Below are 21,064 nucleotides of genomic sequence, written 5' to 3'. Positions count from 1 at the left end.
AGCCATTTTTAGCTTTTTCTCTCCCATTTTTAGCACTTGCCCCAAGAAACAAATCATTTTTAGCATTTTTCCCCCTTTTCTAGTATTTTCTCCCAAGAAACAAGCCCCATTTTTACCATTTTCTCTCCCATTTTTACCACTTTCTTTCTTGTTAAATTAACAAGTTTTTATTGAAAGCAGAAGCATATCTTTGTGCCAGTGCTACCACTGGTGGACTTTTCTCTGAAAACAGTCTGAAATGGCTAAAAACCAGTTTCATTTTCAGCCACAGATCCCCTTCTTATTGATTTTCCAGCAAATTTCTCAAGCCTGGCTCAAATTTCCTAATTTTCACAGGGGGAGAGGGAGATCCCAAGGTTAATTTTCAACCCAGAGAAGGAATTTTGTTACCTGTAATGAATCATTGTGTTTCGACTGATCGATAACATATAAATCATCCTCTCCCTCAAGTTTTAGCTTACAATCCTTTAAAAACTATCATTAAAATCAAACCACACTTTGAATGTGTTTCCTTGGATTTAACCTGAAACTTTCAGCCACCGGGGTGGTCTGATGCAGCCGCTTTATTTGTTTAGGGGGGTAAAAGACTGAATGGTGCTGTTTCTTTAAAAAAAAAAAAAAAAGAAAAAAAAATATTTGTCGGATGATAACGTGATAATGTGCAAGTGAGTGAAATTAGGGTTTTCAGAAGAATTCGGGTTGGGGTGGGTTGGATGTGGGGCTACAGCAGGGCAGAGGTGTGGGCTGGTGGCTGCAGGAAGGGAAGGATAAATACAGGAAAAAAGATTCAAAAGTGGAAAGAAAAAAAAAAAAGGATTTTTCCAGAAATTTTCTTTTCTGAGAGTTAGGCAGAAACCACAATGCAGTACTGGAGCTAGGGGGAAAAAGGAGAAATTCAGCAATGTGGAGAAACGGGACTGGTTTTGTGCCGGTGAGTGGGTTTTTACCTTTCCACAGTGGCCTTTTTTTTTAACCAAACCCACCCTTTTCTTTTTGGTGTTTTGTGGGCCAGGCTTGCAAGGCTCATGGTTGCAAGGATTTCACTGGATTTAGGGATTTGTGCAGGCAAGAAACAGGAGCATGGAGCCATCAGGGTGAGCCAGATCCCCCCAGAGCTTTGTGACTTTGTCCAGCTCCTGAGAGGGAAGTTTAAAATGTGTTTTTCTACTTGCGTATTGGAAATTGTCTGAAAACAGGAAAAAAAAAACATGGCTGAAGTCAGCAATTCCAGGACTTTTCACAAATCCAGTGGTTGGAGTGGGAGCAGTGCTCGACAAACCAGATGCCGTTGGGCCCCATGGTGCCACAGCTGTTCTTGTCCCTGTTGCTGTTCTTGCTCCACGTGTTCCAGTAGCTGGAGAGAGGAGAAAAGAAGAAAGAGAAGAAAAAAGAACAAAAAGAGGCAAAGGGAAAGGGAAAAGGAGAAGGAGAAAAAATAAAAAGAGCGCCACAGTGGCAGAGCTCTCCCAAGAACAGGGGAAATTTTTATTTCAAGGGAAGGAGTCTGCTAAAAAGCTCCATCCTGAACCCCAGAAGGTTGTTTTTGTTTTGTGTTGTTTTGCCACCAGCAAGAAAAATAGCTCCAATAACAGCATTTTTCTAATGTAAGCCCTTTGGTTTGTGTAAAATTACCTAAACAACCCTATTTCAGTGGCTCAAATTCACCTTTTTCTCCTCTTGGGATGATTTTCCAATTTTAGGGAATCCCTGTATGGATTTTTTACCTCACACTTAAAGGTTTGCCATTTGTCCAGAGCCAGTCACCTCCCTCCGGCTTATACGTCACTCCCATCCAGTACATGTTGCTGTTGTTCATGTTGTCCTTCAGGAACTTCTAAAAAGGCAGAATTGGTTAAAGCAACCCCCCAAAAAACACAACAGTTCTGGGGACCCCATAAGTAATATGGAGAATCTCAAAGCTTTTGGTAATTGGTGATATCATCACCACAGCTGAGCAGCATTTTTTGGTAAATAGCGAACAGATTTGGTGCCTTAAAGCAAAACGCAAACATGGTGCTCTGGAAAGGATATTTTAACCCTTTTTGACCCATTTTTAGCACTTACTCCTAAAATGAAGTTTTATTTTACCAAACTTGGCTTAGCCACCAAGCACTTGTCTCTACTTCAAATAACTGAGCGGATGGCCAATTTAAGCCAAAAAAAAAAAGGAGGTTTTGGAGGTCCCCTGTTTGCCAGAGTAGGAATTCTGCTAAAAATAGGGGGTTTGGGCACCGTGCAAGCTGAAAAAATGGCAGATTTTCACTTGAAAGTGTCTGGCTGACCTGCTCCAGCTCCGATTCGACAATGACCAGGTGAGCGTCTTGGTCAATGCAGGTCTCCTTCGCATCCGACCAGCTCATCATCTCTGTCGAGAAGTAGTAGCAGCTCCTCTTGAAGATCTTCCAGCCAGCCAAGCACTTGTTGTCCGGGAGAGTTTGGCAGATCAGCGCTGGAAGGACAAGAAACCCCCAAAACGTCTCAAAATCAGCACAGGTCACCCCAATTTTCCAGCATTTTGGGGCCAAACCCAGGTTTTTCTCCTGGTGCGTGACCGGGTGATGGGGCACCGTCACGACAGCGATACTCCGGTAGCTTTACCTGCGATGTCCTGCAGCTCCTTGTAGTATCTGCGCATCCCACTCCGCACCCTCGTCTGCTCCTGCCGCGACTCTGACATCTCCTGCAGCACTGGAGAGCACAGCAGGGTGAGCCCCCTCTACCCACCCACCCTTTTTGCCGCTCCTCCCTTTGAGTTTCCCAAATCTTCGGCTTTTTCTCCCAAGATTTAGTTCATTTCCGCATGCAGAAATGGGCTGTAAAAGCTCCTGCATCACCAGCTGCCTGTTTTGCTGCACGGTTTTCTTTTTGGGTGACATTTTGCTGCAATGTCACTCATAATAACGTTTAATTAATCACTCATTTGGCAGCAGTTAAGGAGTTGGCCAATTATATTTGACTTTTGCAGAATTTTCAATAGGATTTACACCCTTCCCGTCCTGTAACAGAGGTAACAGGGTGGATTTCCCTCCCGGTGAGCTCCTATTCCACAGCCAGGGTAACTCCCATGACACCTAGAGGGCTGATTTGCTCCTGTTTGCACCCTTTTGTGGCTAATTCCATTGGGATTGAGGCCAGAGCTTGGCCAGTGCCCAATTTATGCTGTTACCCCACTGCAATTCCCTGTGGATCAGTGGAAATTGGAACCAAACCAAAGTTGGTGATGTTCCACTAAGAGATGGAGCAGAACCAGGAGCCACCCTCCCCCAAAAAAGTCATTTTTTATTCAATTTACACCAAGTAATGAAACGTGGTGCTGGAAAGGACACAAACACCCCAAAATCAGGGCCTCCCAGCTCCCACTAAGCTGGGAGCACGTCACCATGGGGCTGCGCATCCAAGGACCTACTGTTAACTTGGGTCTCTGACTGGTTCGACTTCAAGAGCTCCAACTCCGCCGTGATTTCCACTTCTGGAATGGAAACGATGGAAAAAAGTGTGGCTGGATCACATCAAGGAATGTGCAGTGACCTCTAAATTTACCCTAATAATAATAGACCTCTAAATTTAAAAGATGGAGTGCCGATGGCATGGGGGGAAGGAGGCAGATGTAGCACTCCGAGGGCAATTTGGAGACACTAAAACTCATGTAATGGAGTGGAAATTTAAGTATTTGTGGTGACCGATGGGCTTTAGCTACTATATCAACAAGGATGCGTGCTTAAAGCATCAAGAGCACAAGAGGCACGTTATTTTTCACGGTGAGAAAGTTTTTTTTAGGGTGTTTCACCAAACCAGCTGCCTCCCAGCCCAGCGGGGCCACTTGTGGGACCACTTACGTTTCACCAAGACCAGGGCGAGGAGCAGCACCCACGCGACGAAGCTCAGCGCCAGCAAGACATAGAGGACGGCCACCGACGTCTGCCTGGGGCCCTGTCCAGGCTCCGGGTTGTCTGTGGAGAGCAGTGTGGGGAAATCAGGGAGGAATCAGGAGAAAAACCCACTCGAGCCCTCTGGTGTCAGCCTAGGTGAGACAAAATGAAGCGACTGACCTGTTCGGGAAGGATTTGGAGACGCTGGTTTCCCCGCCAAGATGTAAACCCCTGTGGAGAGGAAGGAAAGCATCACTGGAGGGCTTTTTTAAGGCATTTTAGGGTCAAATCCTGCCCTGCTGAAGCCCTCGACCGCACGGTGAATGCAGGGAGAGGAGGTGGGTGCTACCTGTGCCTCCTTTGCTCCTCTGGCTCCGCAGATCTTCATCGGATGGTGGTGGCTTGCGATCCGACTCCGACACGGACACGTCGTCGTAATCGTCCTCGTCGGCGAAGCTGTCTGGGGACGCTACGGGAGAGAAAAATGGGTGAAATTTGGGTTTTCTTCTGGGCAGGAATGCCAGCTGTTAACAATCAGCTCAGTCGTTCGGGAAGCATCAAAAATGCAATTCCCCTTGCAGAGTTAGCTGCAGTTTTGGTAAATCCGCAGGAGCTCCAGCAAGATTTTTCTCACTAGGTATAATTTAATCATCTTTATGGAGTTTTATAATGTCGCTGCACTCTGCCGGAGCAGGGTCCTCCCCCTGGTTGCAAATCTAAGCGATTCTGCTGAAGTCTGAACTCCTCCATGCCAGGAGGGGACAAATTTCAGCTGCGAACTTGCAAACCCTTGCTTCAAGCGGGTGGAGTGATAAATTCCCTCTCACTTTCTCCAGGGAAGATTTTCAAGTTTTTTTTTTTTTTTTTAGGCAATTTGGTCTCATCTTATGGAAGGAACCAAATTCAGAGAGAAACATCGCATATAGAGGTGTATTTGACCGAGCGAGCTGAAAATAAAGCCCGGTTCAGCCTTGGGGAGGCACCTCAGGGAGTTCTGCTTTCCACCCGTGCTACAAAAAAAAGCCTGAAAAGGTGAATATGCTGACTTACCCGGCCTGAAGTCACCCAGGGGTGTCATCTTCCCAGCAACGGAGTAAATTCCTGCCAAAAAAAGGGAAGGAAAAGAGTGTTCAGGATAACAGGAGGATACTCAAAAACTCTTGTTGTTACATCAACACCATCACTACTGGCGAGGGTGCCGCTGATGCTTTTTGAACGTCGGCGCGGAGTTTGTGTATGTGAAATTAGGTGAAAACCTGGAGATTTAGGGGCTTTTTCAGCTAAGAGCGAAACCCGTGTGACCCTGCGCATCCCAACGCATTCTGCCCCACTCCGTACCACGACGCTGCCCTCCTGTGTGATCCAACGCCTCCCCACCTCACCAGGACCCCCGCCACCCCCAGAAACGCCCAGAAAAGGTGTTTTCACCCCGCTTTTTACCTGCTTGTCTCACCAGCCGCTTGGCAGGGAGCGGCGGGGGGCCCAGCCAGTTGCCGTAGGTCTCCTGCTGGGCCATGCTTGGCCGGGGCGAGCGGCCGCGCAGGCGCCCAGCGGGGAGCTAAACCCCCCGGCACACAGCCCGGCACACCCCTCGCCGCCTCCGGCACCCCATTTTGGCCAGCGGTTCGGCCCCAAGGTTTCGGTTCCTCTCCGCGCCGGGACAGCGGTGGCATGCAAATGGGGGACAAAGCTGTGCTCTTCCCACCACAAGTAAAAGGGTATTTTTTTTTTTTTTTTTGGGGGGGGGTAATGGGATCGGTATTTTAGGGAGCGACGGGGCTATACCGAAACGGTGACACTGCTGGAGCTCTGTCACCTGTGGGGATTTGAAAGAGGCTCCTAAAAAGCTGTGGTTTTTAGGAAGTTGTGAATAAAACCCCCCCGCACACAACGCGGTGATGTTTGGGGGCGTTGGACGCGATGCAGGTGAAATCCCAAATCTTCTAGCAGGGCCTGTGCTCGCCCCGGGAAGGGGAATCCAGCAGCAAGGCTTTTCGGCAAAACAACCGTCACGCTTCGACGCCCACGAGCTGGGTATTTGCATACGCACCCCGAAAACATGTTCACACCTCGGCTTTGCTGGTCTCTCTTCTGTTTTTTGGTTTTTCTTCACCTAAACCCTGGGAATAAGGTGTGCCGCGACCCTCCTCGGCACTGCTCTGCTCCCGTTGGTTTTGTTTCAAGTTGCAATCAAAAGACTTTATTTTTTTCCTGATTAAGCAGCAAGCGATACGTTGAGCGCGCGGCAGGGAAGCAGCTCACAAAATGTTAACAAACACCCCAAAAATGTCCAAACCCTCCTCCAGGTCTAACCCCATCGCGGCGCTGGACCCCGGGAGGATGCTCCCTTTTTCGGACGCCTCTTTCCACGCCAGCTCCTTCCTTTCCTTTCCAGAGCGAATCCCGTCTCCTGCTAAATCGGGCTGATGTTTTTAGGTCTGCACGCCGCGTGGATTCGCCCAGAGCCTGAGGAGGAGGAACGAGGAGAATCTGCAGCAAAAACACACGGTGCGCTCACCCCCCTGCGCACGGTGATGCCTCCTGACCCCACAACCCCTTGGTTTTGTTTTTTTTCTCATCTTTTAAGCATTTTTTCCATTGCCTACTCTCGCACTTCCTCCGTGGCCAGTAATTACGCAGCAGCATATCATCCTTCGCCCCGCAGTGCCAAGTTTTCATCCCGTGCTTGCTTTTGCCGTCTTTTTGCTGGTTTTCCCCCGTTTTTAAGCTCCCTAGCAGCCGCGCTCACAGATCCAGGCCTCGGCACTGCTGCAGATGGCGTCGTTCCAGAGGCCCCTGGAGGAGACGGTGGCGCAGTCCTCACCGTGCTGGCCCACGTTGTTGGGTTCGCCGCTCTTCCAAAACCTGCGGGGGGGGCATGCTGGTTTGGGTAGGAAGCGCTACATTTGGAAACCGGTTGGTTTTTATGGTTTTTTTTTAAAGGTTCTACGGAGGGAGCAGCCAGGCAGAGAGCACACCCGCCCCACCGCGTCCCCTCCTCTCCTTTTAACGCCTCAAAGCAGCTCTACTTCTGTTTCAGTGGTTTTCCCTTTCCCCCCCTGTTCAGCATCAAACAGCTCCATTTCAGTTTCGGTGCTTTTCCCTCAAATCCTGAGAATGAGGAGAGCTGTCAGAAATAACCCCTTGGCCTTGGGGTGAGGACACTCAGCTGGGAATGCACTGAGTGGGTGCTGCGGCTCCTCGTGCGTTCCCACCTCAGTTCTCAGCCCCAAAACCAAAGCGATTTGGGGGGAAAACACCAAAATCTAGCCTGCAGCCGGTCCTCTTACCTTTCCCTCCGCCTCACGCTTTCAGGTGCCATAAAACCTTTTCCTGTGCCATTTTCACGCTCCACCAGAGCAGAGCATGCGGGTGGGTTAGTAAGGGTGCAGCCCTCTGCTTTTTTGGGGCAAAAAAAGCATTAAAAAGCTGGGTTAGGGGGGCTATTTGCCCTCCGATGCTGCTGGAACACTTACGCCAGAGAAAGGGAGCGGCCGTCCAACCACTGCCAGTCGCCTTCTTTGTGCATGTCGCTCAGGCCCAGCCAGAACACCCGCGTCTCCATGATGTGATTTGCCAGAAATTTCTGTAAACGGGGGGAAAAAGAGGCTTCAGGATGGGAAGGGGGCACCAAGGTGGAGCTGCCGTTTGGCTTTTGGCAGCACCGAGGTCATCGACAGCAGTCGGTGACGCTGGGGAGCCCGTCCCTGGCGGGGGACGAGTGCGAGGTACCACTAGCGTGGCACAAAAGGGGACATTTCCCATCGGAAATGCGAATAAAAGTGCTGAGGTTTCTAACAGCTGGAGGGAGAAGTTCTTTTCAGACCAAATATGCTTTAAAAGCCGGGCTGGTAGAAGCGGTCTTGTGAACGTGAGGTAGGGATTGTCTAAACTGGGGTGGAAACACCCATTTGTGCCCAATTTAGGGTGGATCGCTCTAATTAATTCTGTAATTTCTATGATTTCAAAACAGTTTCTCTTTCCCACGTGATCACGAGGAGGGATCGCACATGGAGCACACCCCGATGGAGGCGAGTGCCTCTCTCACACCCCAGGATCCCCCTCGAGGTCACACAGGCGACAGGGGCGGCCACTCCCCACAGACATTTCCCAAGGGGTGCTTAAATCACGCCTGTTGTTTTGGGGACAAACCCAATGGATTTGGCCAAGCCACTTCAGAACCACAGGGGAACCTCAAGGCTGGGGGACTCGGATGCTTTTTCCCAGCTGTGAAGGCTCAAACAGCCCATGCTTAACCTCCTGCTTTCCATTTGCTTTGTATAAGCCTAATTTTCTTCTAAATGCATTAAATGTGGGGGGATTATTTTTGGTTTTTTGGTGCTTTTTTGTGGAAATCCTCGGCTTACGTTTTCCAGCTCGCTGTTGACGACGGCCAGCTGACCGCCGAGCTCGGTGCAGGAGGCTTTAGCATCCATCCAGGGTTTAGGATCGGTGGAGAAAAAATAGCAGGTTTTGGCGAACTGCAGCCAGCCGGCGGGACACCTTGTGCAGAGAATTTCTGAGAGAAAACGGGGAAAGGAAAAGAAAAGTAAAGCTGAGGTGGGTGAGCGCAGGGGGACGCCTGCGGGCTCAGCTCAGCCTCTCCCTCTCACCTGAGAGGTTTCGCAGCCCCTCCAGCGCTGCGCTGAGGAGCGTCGCCGCGCGGCTCTGCTCCTGCCGCAGCTCTGCCAGCTGCTCCAGCGCCCGCTCCGGCACCTCCCTTCCCTCTGCCGGGGCGGAAAACGAGAGAAAAAGGTAATTGCAGGTTTCGCCAGAAGAAACCCAAAGAAACCATGTTTACGGCCCTTCCCCATTTCCTTTCCGCCCTGATTTATGCTGTGGCTTTTGATGGGTATTTTTCCCGGCATGAGCTGGTGTTCTCTCAGCTTCACCCATCGAAACCTCAAAGCTTTCACTGAATGTTGGGGTTTTTTTGTGTGTGTGTTTATCAACAGGCTGAGAAAAACCTCCTTCCATTAGCATTATACTTCATGGTATTTCAAACTCCTTGAGCTCGGCTCCGTGAGCTCCCAGTGCTACCAGCACATCTTAGGAATCTTTAGACCATCTGCCCAGTGCTTTGGGATAGAAGGACTGAATTTAACGATTTTTCATCAAAATCAGGCTCTCACCCAGGACGCGGATGCGATCCGACAGCTCCTTCCCCCACTCCGTTTTGCACTGTGCCATCTTCCACTGCATGTTCTCCATTTCTCGGGACACTGGAGGGAGGAAAAACTTTGCTTTTGACCCCGCTGCCCTCACCCGGTGTTGAATGCTGGGATTCTGCCTGAATTTCCCCCCAAACCACCTTGTCCTTGGCGTACCATTTAGAAGTTGGCTCTGAATCACCTGGAGCTCGCCTGAGAGCTGCTTATCTAAGAGGAAAACAAGAGGAGAAAACTCAAAACAAGCCCGTGGCCATCTCCATCCCGCCAGAAGGGATGATTTTGGTTGGGTTTAAGGGAAAAGCCACCCCCAGAAGCAGCAGGTTTCGTACCGAGGGCGTGCTGGACCTCCGAGAGGTTGTGCCAGGCTGTCGTGTGGCTCCTTTCGCCCTGCAGCCGGGCTTGGGCCAGCGCCTCCCACACCGCCGACACTGGAGAAAGGAGCCGGAGGTTTTGTTCCATTTGCTGGTCTTTTCCCCCAAAATCGTGCCCGCCTCGCGCTTGGCGGGGGCGATCCGGTTGTGCGTGCTGGTCTCACCTCTTTGGGTGTTTGTGATGGTGAGAGCCATGAAGATCACGAAGCCAAGGGCCAGCAGTGCGTACAACAGCACAACGGCTCTCTGCGGGGACGAGGGCTGGAGGGACAGCACTGCCAGGGGCAAAAAAAAACGGTGAGGCAGCCCCAAAGAACTCCCTCCCCTGCAAACCTTTTGGAGAAGAGCACAAAGAGGAGAGATTCCCCCAGGCTCTCTCCTGAGAAGCTCCACCGCTCCCTTCTCCACACCCAAACCTCTTTTTCTTTTTGATCGCAACGGAAGAATTGTGAAGCAGAATTTAGCTATAATTTTGGCAAAAGACCCATGCCAAGAGCTGAAAGCCTCCGTTTTCTTGTGTTTTAACTCCAAAGCCATTCCCTCAACCCTGGCGTGGCCCTGCTACCTCCTTTGGGTGCTTTCCTCTGTTCTTCTTCCTCCAACAGCATGTCCCTGGCGAGCTCCCACTTCTCACCGGTGCTCTCAGTGCCACCGTTCCGTGCCATCTCTGGTCCTTTTTCCCTTTGATATCACCCCAATTTTATGCGGTCGTGAAGATGCGTCAGCTCTTCCGGGGGAAGCGAATGTTCATATTTCATAATTCGGATTTCCAAGAAAAAAATTAAATGTGCACACTCAGGAGCTTTTGGAGTGGCTGCCGCGCTTGTGCGGCCTCTCGCCACACGCCACTTCCCCGCTGGTTTTTAGAAGTTCACCCACCACGCTGCTCTTCTCAAGTGAAGCCAATACCCCTCCGAGGTGGTGGGTTTTGAAGGTTTTGTGCCAAAATGATGTAGTGCGTGCCCAAATCTATCTTTGGTTTGGTTTGGTTTTTGGTGGGAAGTCTCATTTAGGATTTTGTGCGGTGCTTTTGTGGGACTTTCAAATGTTTTTAACCTGGCGCTGTAAAAATCCTCATTTTGTTTTGACAGTGACTCCCTCGTTCCTCCTCCTGAAAATTCTTTCATTGCCCGCAGGGCTTTGAGCCAGGCGTCCCCGGGGCTATTGCAGAAAACGAAAGTTTGAATTTATGAGTAACTTCACTGTTGACTGATTTTGGCCAAATTTCACAGAGGACTGAGGCACTGGGGAAGAGCAAACACAGCCAAAAAGTGAATGGCCTTCACCCTGGCTCTCTTGCTCAGGGCAAACAGCTTCCTCCTTTTGACCGATTTCCCCTTTTTTCATCCCGAATTTAGGGGAAGTCGAGGCTGAACTTCCCCCCAGGGTGGCCACTCATTACCCACAGGGCCCCAACACTTCATGAGAAGCGACAGGATTGGTTTCAGGCCCGAATGCTGTGAATTTGGCTCACACGTTCTCAGGGTGGATATATTCCCCCCCACCCCCCCCCCCACCCCGGTCCAAGCATGTGATTTGTTCCAGTGACGTGGGAGAAGATTATAAAAGAAAAAAAAAATCCAGGACAGCACTTTCTAAGAAGAAAGAATCGAAAACAGAAAGAATCAGAAAGAATCAAAAACAGTGCTAGAAGTAAAGAGTGGACCAAAAAAAAACAGCTCCCACACCTAACCCCTCAACAATCCTTAACTCTTTAACCCTTTTTAGAGTTTTTATCTTTAAAGGGATATCTTTATCATCAGGATTTTTATCCTAAACTGATTTTCAACCACTTAGCAAAGTGGTTTCCACACGGAAAATACTTTAAATACTGAAGCCAGAGTGGCAGAAAATCCCTTTACGCTGCCCAAACAAACATTTAGCACCATTAAATTGTCCCCAGGGACATCTTGTCTCCTTCTCAGCAGCTTCAGGCCTTAGGGGTATCCCACACCACTGTCTCTGGGGCCAGCAGGACCCTCAGCATCCCCGCCTTATCGGATCATAAAAAGTCCTGAGTTGGAAGGGACCTGCGAGGATCACTGAGTCCAGATCCTGGCTCCACACACGACTACCTACAAATTAAACTGTTATTGTCTGAGGACAACTGTCTCCCAGGGGACATGGATCACCCAGGGGGCCCGGTCTCCCTACAGCCCAGTCCCTGGGGGTATCAAGACCCTCAGTGTCCCCACAGCCCCATCCCTGGGGACACTGGGACCCGGCACACGACGACTTCAGGCCTGGGAAATGCGGGACCCCCCCCCGGCACCCCCATTTTGGGGCAGCCATTTTGTCCCCCGCCCTGGCAGCCATTTTGTCCCCATCCCTGGGGATTTCAGCACCCCCAACGTCCCTACCCTTGGATCCCTACAGGACAGGGGCTCTGGTCACACCGACTCCCCCGGGCCCCCATTGCTCCGAGACCCCCCCCCCGCTCCCGGTGCCCCTACGCGGGCACCCCAAGGCCCCTGAGTTAACGGGAGGGGGCGGAATCCTTCTCCTCAGAGCTGCCACTCGCTACTCGACGCCTCATTGGTGGGAGCTTCTGTCCATAACCCTCTTCAGCCAATCAAAGTGGCCGATCCACCCGCTGAGGCAGGATCAACCACCTGTGCTGAGGGGAGGGAACACCGCCCGGTGTCCGTGCTTCCCATTGGCTGTCTCCCCTCCGATCAATCAAATCAGAGCCATCGCTATTGGCTTCAGCTAAAGGGGCGGGGCTTATTGTCCTCTCCTGTCAACTGGGATGCCACTCCAAACGATACGTTGCATTCCATTGGTCATTCCGCCCATCCATCACCCCCATTTGTGCCTGCCATTCGTCTCCCAGAAAGACCCACGGGGGGGGGGGGGAGGACCATCTCCTTGAATCTCATTGGCGAAACACTCGTCCATCAACGCCCCTCCGGCCTTCCTGTTGGCTCAACGGGAAGCAGGTGGGGCTTCTTAGCCTAGCCCCCTCCCTCCGAGGCTCATTCCCGAACCGCCCTCAGCGATTGGCTGCCGGGCCAGGAGTGGGCGGGCATAGGCGCGAAGGCGGCGCGGTGATTGGCTGCGGGGCGGGGCCGCCTGTCACTCGGTGTCAGGGCGGCGGCGGCAGCGGCGGCTCCCCCATGGCAGCGGCGGGGCCCGCGGCGGCCGCGGCTCCCGCTCGGCTCCAGGCGGCGGCGGCGGCGGCGGCGGCGGGGGGGCGCCGCGGGCCCCCTCCTCGGAGGCAGCCGGCGGTCGCCATGGCAGCGCGGCGCAGGTAGGCGTGGCCACGGGGAAGCCCCGCCCCTTTCTCGGAGGGAGGGGCTCCCCCTCGGGGGGGGGGGGGCGACCCCCTCAGGGGCTGAGGGGGGGGCAATGAGCACCCCCTTGGGGAGGGGTTGGGCCTAAAGCCCCCTCAAGGTTACGGGGGGGGGGCATAAAAGAGCCCCCCCCGGGTGTGGGGGGGTGATTGGGGTCGTCCCCCCACCTTTGGGGGTTAATTGGGGTTAATTTGGGGGTTAATTGGTAATTTGGGGGTTAATTGGTTATTGGGGGCTGCCCACCCCCCCCCAGGGCTCCCCCTGTTTGATTTTGGGATGGGGGTGGGGGGCATCCAAACTGCCCCCCCCCCACTACTGTGGGTGTTGGCCTTCCCCTTAAATCAGGTGAAATTGGTAAAAAATCAGGAAAAATTGGTTAAAAATAGAACAATAAAAAAAAGGGGGGGGCGCAGCAAGTGGTGCCCCCCGCCCCCCAGGCATTGTTGTGAGCCCCCAGATGGCGTTGGGGGGGGGGGGGGGGGGGGAGGGGGGCTTTTGTCACCCCCCCAGCTGGTTCCTGCCCCCCCCACCAGCACCCAGTGGCACCTATGGGTGGGGGTCCCTGTGCCCCCCCCCTCCCCCCGCCACCACCGCCATCCCTCCCTCCCCTGGCGACGAAGATGGAGCAGCGGCGGCTTTGTGCCGTCCCCGCCTCTCCTTTTGGGTTCAAACCCAGCGATTTTAGCCACGCCGGGGCGGCTCGGGCTCCAAATCGCAGGGTTTTGCCCCAGAATCCCACCTCTCTTTTTTTCTTTTTTTTTTCCCCTTTTTTCACTTGGTCAGGGGCTTCGCCGGCAACGTTTAATATCTGCTGCCACCATGGGGGGAAAAAAAAACGATTTTGGTGAAAAATCCCCAAAAGACACCGAACCCTCACAGTTTTGGGCTCATTTCAGCCAATTTGGAACAGCAAAAAGCACAAAAATCACCACCCAAGCAGTGTTTTGGGTGGTTTTCCCCCAAAAATGCTCTGGGAGGCTGCGGGGGAGTTTGCTCTCATTTGGTGTTCAACTCAATTTTCACCTGATTTTGGGTGGGTTTGGGTCGTTTTTTACATTGGTGCGTTTTGGGGGGATTTTAGCTTAAAAATTGCACCTGCTTGATCCGTGCCAGCGGCAAAAAACGCGGTTTTTAAACCCATTTTGCCCGTTTTCCTCCTCTTCCCTCCACCCGCGGCTGCTAGTGATGCTTGCAAATGTCCCGCTGAAATATTTGGGGTGGAATCAATTCTTTTTCCTCATCTGGCTCCTTTTATGCGTTAACAATTGTTTTTTCTGGCAAACAAGCGAATTTTTGATAGTTTTGTGTTTGGCTGCGGCAAAACCGCCGCTTTGGTGAACTTTGGAGCCGAAAAGAACATTTGAGATGCGATGAAAATGGCACAAAAAAAAATGTGCAAAGCGGCACTGGGAGACGCTGCAGAAACACGGCGAAAATGGGGTGGAAAAGGTGCAAATTGGCACCGAGAGATGCTGCAAATAAAAACAGGTGGAAAAGACACAAAAACGGCATGGAAGAGGCCCAAAACGGGGCGGAAAAGGCACAAAACGGCGCAGAAAAGGTACAAAGCTGCAGAGAAAAGCTGTGAAAATGGCCCCAAAAAGCTGCAAATTTGGCAGATTTTAAGTGAAAAGGTGGAAATTTTAACGTTTTCCTCCGGAAATGGCCCAGGCTCAAGGTCAGTGCCTCGACGTCCTGCTGAAAATGGGCGTTTTTTATAGCGTTTCAAGGGAGTGGTGGTGTTTTGGGGGGAAACGAGCAGAAGCGACACCACCACCCATGGAATTTGGGGACTTCGGGGACTCCAAAACACCTCAGGGTGCCGGGAAAGTTATTAAAATTAACCGGCTGTCACAAACGGGCCGGTATTGGGGTCATCCAAGCCCCTTTTGGGGCTGATTTCCTCAAATTAGTGCCTGGCTGGCCCCTTGGTGTTTCTGGGGATGTTTTCACTGTTTTCCCCCCAGTTTTCTTAGGGCCTTCAGTAACCCCTTGGCCAGATCCCTGCTGAGGTCCTCGTCCCCCAGCCCGGGGGGAATTTGGGGTGGATGCTTCGAAAAGCCGCTCTGTTGCACCTCCGTCCGCCAAGTGGTGTTCCTTTTTTCTCCAAATTCAAGCATTTTCAGCAAATTTGGGTACCCATCGTCCCGGAACAAGCCATTCATCGTCCCGCAGGCTGCTCCCGCTGCAACAGGAACCCCGGAACACCCCAAAGGATGGGGGCTGCCAGCTCCTTCCCTCCACACCACAAAACCACCCAAAACCACCAGGATTTCACCCCAAAAAAATAAGGTTGAAAAATGCGTGCTCCTCTTTTTCCACCTGCTTTGGTTGAATAAACAATGTTGCCATCCTCGTGCCTCACTTTTGAACTGAATTCGTGCATTTTGCGTGTTTCCTTCTTTATTTTTTTAATCCCCTCATCAGAGTGGAGTTATTTTTTCCTAAAAAGCCATTTCAGAACGTTTTTGCAGCCCGTCAGACCCTGGTTTGATCGTTAACTTGGAATTCTGCAGGCCAGACCTCGGAAATATTAATTACCCAAAACAAATTAACGGGGCCGGATGCGCTGCTGGATGAGCCCTGCCCTCCACGTGCAGCTGAATTAGGCACGATTGAGGCTTTTTCCTTCCCTCAGCCCTTAAAAAAATGAGAAAATTTCCTGCTTATTGAGCAAATCCGCCCGATCCCGTTAACGATTGACCCGGTTCTCGCCCCGAAGCGGCTCTGTTAAATTTTGCTGCTTTTCAAAAACCATTAACCAAACGGCGCAGGATTTCCCTCGGTCGCGGTACGGCTGCGCCTCCACGCTGCTCTCCTCCAAGCTCATTTTGCTCCTCCAGCCAATTTTTTCCCCAAAAAAATGGGAAGGAAACACAGCTTTTTGGTTAAAACCCCCATGTTTTTATAACTTGAGCTGCACAGAGCAAATTGAGCCCAAATCAGGTAAACCATGCATTTCCAATTCACAGCGCTTCCTCTTTTTCCCTGCTTTCTTGATCCCCTTCAAACGCAGGTTCACTCTGCTGATCTTCAACAGCATTTTTCACGAAAAAGCATGTTTTCAGCCCCAAAAAAGAGATGGAGCTTCCTTGAGGGTTCCCAGTCACTACCAATCCTCCAATAAATCCCAGCTGGGGGCGATGCTCGAAGCCCTCTTTTTGCAGCACCCACCAACCTGCCATTTCCCACCCCATTTCCACCAGTCCCCGCAATTCCCAAACTGGGACTTTTTCCTCTCCAGGGGATTTTTTTCCCTGAAACACTGCCGGAATGGGCAAACCATGCAGCGTCAACGCCCAAAGCAAATCCCCAGCGGGGGCAGTGCTCTGTAAATCCTCTCTTCTCACATTGGCCCAAAATGAGGGTACATTGGCCCAAAATGAGGGTACACTGGGCTAAATTCCAGTTTTTAGCCCACTTTAATTCAGCTAATTTACAGCAAACACGAGACGATGCGCTTGGACCTGGCTTGACGTGAAAACCGGGCTTAACCACGGTTCTTTTGTAGGGAATTAAGTGAATATCTCATCAGGCTGCAAATCGAGCGATGCTCACACCACGGCTTAGCTAAAACTGCGGTTTTTTTGTAGAGATTTGCAGCAGCACCCAGAGGTTTGAATAAGAAAAGGTCGCGGAGAGCGGAGCAGGGGGGGTCCTGTCCTGCTGACGTTGTCGTTCGGCTTCCAGGTGAGACCCCAAAACCCCCGCGGGCTCGGAGCGCCGCCGGCCCCGCCGCGATGGCGTCGCCAGCCGTCAGCCCAGACTCATCGTCGCACGAAGCCCTCTCCTCCGTCAACTCAGCCCCGGCGTGCTCGCCCACCTCCGACTCGGAGAACCTCAGCCCCGACGAGCTGGAGCTGCTGGCCAAGCTGGAGGAGCAGAACCGGTGAGCCCCGGCGGGTGTCTGCCCCGCTGGGTCTTTAAAATGTCCTTTTTTTGGCAAGGATTTCCCCTAAAATCAAACGGAGTGGACCGCGATGACACACTTCTCCCAAGCTTCAGTCAAACCAAGGTGAAAATGCTCCAATTGTTGGGGTTTTTTTTGGTCCAGGTTATGCTTTTTCTTTGAAAGCAGCAGGGTTTGATTGCTCAGGTGGGTCAATAGGATCCTGGCAGGAGGGGGCTGTTTGGGACTAATAAATAATAAACCCACCCACTTCGTTCATTTTTTTACCTGCTTGATGGGAAGCAAGCCCTGAGGCTCCCTTAGCTGAAGGACCAGGCAAAAAGCTCTGTCCCTGGCATTAAAGCAGTGTTATGCCCCAAAACTCCAGCTCTGAAATGCAAATTCCCTCGCAAAGCCATTTCTAGGCAACATTTCCCATGAAAAACCCCGCTGCAATCCCATTATTGAGCAAAGTCGTTAAAGAAGCCGTCCCCGGACAGCAGTCGGCATCTGGCTGGGAAAAATTGCCCGTTTGGGTGCCGTTTTGAAGGGGTTTGGGGGAATGTCTCTTCCCCGGGACAGTTTCAGGGGAATATCTCCTCTTTTGGGGTATTGTGGGGGAACAGCTCCACCTTTAGAGTGGTTTTGGAGGGGAATATGTCCTCTTTTTGGGTATTTAGGGGGGGAATACCTCCTCCTTTAGGGTGTTTTTGGGGGAATATTTCCTCTGTTGGGGTGTTTGGGGGGGAATATCTCCTCCTTTAGGGTGGCTTTGGAGGAGTATCTCCTCTTTGGGGGCTCTCTCCTCCTTTGGGGCTTTTTTGGGGCTAACTCAGTCTCTGGCAGGCTGCTGGAGGCTGACTCCAAGTCGATGCGCTCCATGAATGGCTCACGAAGGAACAGCGGCTCCTCCTTGGTCTCCAGTTCCTCGGCCTCCTCCAACCTCAGCCACCTCGAGGAGGACACCTGGATCCTCTGGGGCCGCATCGTCAACGAGTGGGACGAGTGGCGGAAGAAGAAGGAGAAGCTGCTCAAGGTGGGGACGGCGCGCTGGTTTTACTTTATTCTAACCTGCAGCAGGTGGAAACTCGTTTTCTCAGGGTTTTACCCCTTTTTTCCCCAGGAGCTCATCCGCAAAGGGATCCCCCACCACTTCCGCGCCATCGTCTGGCAGCTGCTCTGCAGTGCCACCGACATGCCCGTCAAAAACCAGTACTCGGAGCTGCTCAAGATGTCCTCGCCCTGCGAGAAGCTCATCCGCCGCGACATCGCCCGCACCTACCCTGAGCACGAGTTCTTCAAGGGCCAGGACAGCCTGGGCCAGGAGGTGCTCTTCAACGTCATGAAGGTAACGTCCCTCCTCCGGCACCACCATGGGTTTTGAAGCTGGTTTTGTTGGATATGAGTTTTCAAGGGCTTTGGTTCCCACCAAAAGCTCCTGGGACCACTGCTTCTCGCGGCATAACCGGCTCTTCATCCCCTGAGCATCCCAGGCCCCCTTATTCCTGTAGTTAATGAATCAAGAAATGGATAGCTGAGTCTTTCGGGGTCTAAACTGAACTTTGCAGCGATGTCATGCACACAAGCTGAAAAAAAAGCTATTTTCTACGCCGTGGTCAAGCCTTCCGTCCACCGCTGCACGCCTGCAGTGAGCAGGGATGGTGCCCCAGCCCGTCCCCCAGCTCACACGTCTGTTTCGTTCAATTTTGGGATCTTTCCAGGCTTATTCGCTGGTGGACCGGGAGGTTGGATACTGCCAAGGCAGCGCCTTCATCGTGGGACTGCTGCTTATGCAGGTTTGTGCTGGCCCCTGGGCAAGGAGCAGCTGCTGATGGGTTTTTAACGCCCTTTGGGGGGTGGCAGAAGAGGGGTGAGAAACGGGAGCCTTTTTCTTCGTCTTCAGGAGCAAAATAGGCTTGTTCCCCCTACCCCCCCTGCTCCACCTGGGTTTAAAATCCCCCGTTCACGTTCCCATTCAGCTGGGGATGGCTCCCAACACATCCTGTCCCATCACCTGATGGCAAGAGGCTCCGTTCTGGAGCTGCTGGCAGATGTTTAAGGGGGATTTGTGTCCCGCCGGGTCTCCAGATGCCCGAGGAGGAGGCCTTCTGCGTGTTCGTGAGGCTGATGCAGGAGTACCGCTTGCGGGAGCTCTTCAAACCCAGCATGGCCGAGCTGGGACTCTGCATCTACCAGTTCGAGTACATGCTGCAGGTAAGCACAGCCCGCAGAACGCTCTGGGTGGCAGGAGCCTGAGGGTAAATCGGGGGGACAAGGACCAGGAGAGGTAGGTGAGAGGTGGCAGCGCTTGGGAGATGCTGGAGAAATTAAATCCTCCCGTGGAGCTCGTGTCCGGCCACACGGAGATCCTGGGGACATCCGTGAGACACCCCAGGGACCCTCCGCGATTCCTCGGGGGGGAACATCCGTGAGGACCCTGGGGGCCTCCCATCCGGCACCCCGGGGACCTCCACGAGGGCCCGTCCACAACAAAAAGCCACGAATGGCCCCCAAAATCGGCCCCCATGCCCCGTTTCTTTCCCCTTTCCCCCATTTCTCCCGTGCAGGAGCAGCTGCCGGAGCTGAACATCCACTTCCGGTCGCAGAGCTTCCTCACCTCCATGTACGCCTCGTCCTGGTTCCTCACCCTCTTCCTCACCACCTTCCCCCTGCCCGTGGCCACGCGCGTCTTCGACATCTTCATGTACGAGGTAACGGGGCCGCGGCGAGCGCCTGGAGCACAAAGGGGCCGCAGCTTGGGTGGGGAAATGTTCTTCCTGCCTGGCGTTTTGGGGAGAAACCCCAAACCCCTCAAGGGTGGTGACGGCACTCCCCGCAGGGGCTGGAGATCGTCTTCCGCGTGGGGATGGCTCTGCTGCAGTTCAACCAGGCCGAGCTCGTCCAGCTGGACATGGAAGGCATGTCCCAGGTACGTGCTGCTGCCTTTTGGGGCCGATTTAGGCCGTGGGATAAATGTGGGCAGATTTATCCCACAGGCTGTGTTTTGGGGCAGATTTGTCCAACAGGGCATGTCTAGGGGGGAGGATTTGTCCAATGGGGCATTTTTTTGGCGTAGTTTTAAGCAACGAGACTTATTTAGGGGGCAGATTTGTCCAGCAGGATGTGTTTTGGGGCTGATACAGGAAATGGGAGATGGTCTGGGGGCAAATTTGACCAAAGAAACATGGTTTGGGGTGGATTTAGTCAATGGGTAACATGTTTTGGGGCAGGTTTACGAAACACGACATGTTTGGGGGCGTTTTGGAGTGGATTTACGCAACAGGTCATATTTTGGGGCCAGTTTCCACATCAGGCCATATTTTGGGGTCAGTTCACACAGGAGGCCACATTTCAGGGTTGATTTACATGATGGGCTGCGTTTTGAAGCAAATTCCTGTCCGACAGGACATGTTTTGGGGTAGATTTGGTGGGCTTACTTGGTGGGACGTGGTTAGGGGCTGTGTTTTGGGACCACTTGATGTGCCGGGCTGCTTTTGGGGCCGTGTTTCGGGCCGGTCGATGAAACCGGGCTGCGTTTCGGGGCCAGGCTGCCGCGGGGGCCGTGGCTTCACCCCCGGCGGTGGGCGCTGTGCCCGCAGTACTTCCAGAAGGTGATCCCGCACCAGTTCGACAGCTGCCCCGACAAGCTCATCCTCAGGGCCTTCCAGGTCAAGTACAACCCCAAGAAGATGAAGAGGTGAGACGGGCTTCTGCCGCCGAGCGGGATCCCCCCGGGACGCACGGCTGGGTGCCTGGCCCCGGCCCCAGCTCGTCCCCGGGTCCCAGCTCGTCCCCCTGTCCCCTGCAGGCTGGAGAAGGAGTACGCCGCCATCAAGAACAAGGAGATGGAGGAGCAGATCGAGATCAAGGTGAGACGGGGTCGTGCAGCGGCGGCCTGGGGCTGCGTGAGCTGTCCCCGGGGACACTCGGCCCATCCCGGGCCACACTTGGGGTGTCCCTGGGGCTCTTTGGGCCATTCCCAGGGCCACTTGACCCATCCCCAGGGCCACCTGAGCCCTTCTGGCACAGCTTAGCCCATTCCAGGGCCGTTTTACTCATCTGTGGAACCACTTTGAGCCATCCTGGGGCCGTTTAACTTGTCCACGGGGCCAGCTAAGCCATCCTGAAGCTACTTGGACCCATCCTGGAGCCCCTTCACCCATCCCTGGGACCATTTAAGCCATCCCGGGGTGGCTTAGCCCAACTGTGGGGCCATTTAAACCACTCCGGGGCTGCTTTGACTCGTCCCCAAGGCCACTTTGAGCCATCCTGGGGCCATTTACCCTCTCCCTGGGCCTATTTAATCCATCCCTGGGGCCGCTTTGACCCATCCTAGGGCTGTTGGAACTGTCCCCAGGGCCACTTAGCACGTCCCCAGGGCCATCGCAGCCATCTGGGGGCAGCCTTAATGATCCCTGGCGCCACTTCGACCCAGCCCAGGGCCACTTGTCCCCTCACATCCCCTCATCCC

The 21,064-nt window shown here is 53.0% G+C and overlaps 3 protein-coding genes across 5 annotated transcripts; 1 reads left to right on the top strand and 2 right to left on the bottom strand.

The window, feature by feature from the left end:
- Positions 1–116: 116 nt before the first annotated feature.
- Positions 117–5,558, bottom strand: LOC121062766 (CD209 antigen-like protein C). Its single transcript, XM_040542964.1, has 10 exons — positions 5,310–5,558; positions 4,920–4,970; positions 4,219–4,338; positions 4,050–4,100; positions 3,837–3,950; positions 3,407–3,469; positions 2,599–2,688; positions 2,283–2,449; positions 1,725–1,834; positions 117–1,354 (listed from the first exon to the last, which is right to left on the bottom strand). The coding sequence occupies exons 1-10, from the start codon at positions 5,383–5,385 to the stop codon at positions 1,219–1,221; spliced, it is 978 nt and encodes a 325-aa protein (XP_040398898.1). The 5' UTR covers positions 5,386–5,558; the 3' UTR covers positions 117–1,218.
- Positions 5,559–5,612: 54 nt separating this feature from the next.
- LOC121062767 (C-type lectin domain family 17, member A-like) lies at positions 5,613–10,425 on the bottom strand. 2 transcript variants are annotated; one of them, XM_040542965.1, is made up of 9 exons: positions 9,977–10,425; positions 9,576–9,689; positions 9,370–9,468; positions 9,197–9,247; positions 9,002–9,091; positions 8,483–8,596; positions 8,237–8,388; positions 7,346–7,455; positions 5,613–6,734 (listed from the first exon to the last, which is right to left on the bottom strand). In XM_040542965.1, the coding sequence occupies exons 1-9, from the start codon at positions 10,074–10,076 to the stop codon at positions 6,602–6,604; spliced, it is 963 nt and encodes a 320-aa protein (XP_040398899.1). In that variant the 5' UTR covers positions 10,077–10,425; the 3' UTR covers positions 5,613–6,601. The 2 variants fall into 2 exon arrangements, with proteins under 2 accessions (XP_040398899.1, XP_040398900.1); XM_040542966.1 differs by having other exon boundaries at positions 9,576–9,686; positions 9,977–10,414.
- Positions 10,426–12,540: 2,115 nt separating this feature from the next.
- On the top strand, positions 12,541–20,642 carry LOC121062770 (EVI5-like protein). 2 transcript variants are annotated; one of them, XM_040542974.1, is made up of 9 exons: positions 12,541–12,661; positions 16,395–16,593; positions 17,440–17,941; positions 18,315–18,389; positions 18,682–18,807; positions 19,161–19,304; positions 19,433–19,522; positions 20,193–20,290; positions 20,402–20,642. In XM_040542974.1, exons 2-9 carry the CDS (start codon positions 16,445–16,447, stop codon positions 20,625–20,627), a joined length of 1,410 nt encoding a protein of 469 aa, XP_040398908.1. In that variant the 5' UTR covers positions 12,541–12,661; positions 16,395–16,444; the 3' UTR covers positions 20,628–20,642. The 2 variants fall into 2 exon arrangements, with proteins under 2 accessions (XP_040398908.1, XP_040398909.1); XM_040542975.1 differs by lacking the exon at positions 12,541–12,661 and having other exon boundaries at positions 17,440–17,629; positions 17,717–17,941.
- The last annotated feature ends 422 nt before the right edge of the window (positions 20,643–21,064 follow it).

This window comes from Cygnus olor (genome assembly GCF_009769625.2).
Source record: "Cygnus olor isolate bCygOlo1 chromosome 30 unlocalized genomic scaffold, bCygOlo1.pri.v2 SUPER_30A, whole genome shotgun sequence".
Taxonomy (NCBI): domain Eukaryota; kingdom Metazoa; phylum Chordata; class Aves; order Anseriformes; family Anatidae; genus Cygnus; species Cygnus olor.
This window is presented reverse-complemented; position numbering and strand designations above follow the sequence as displayed.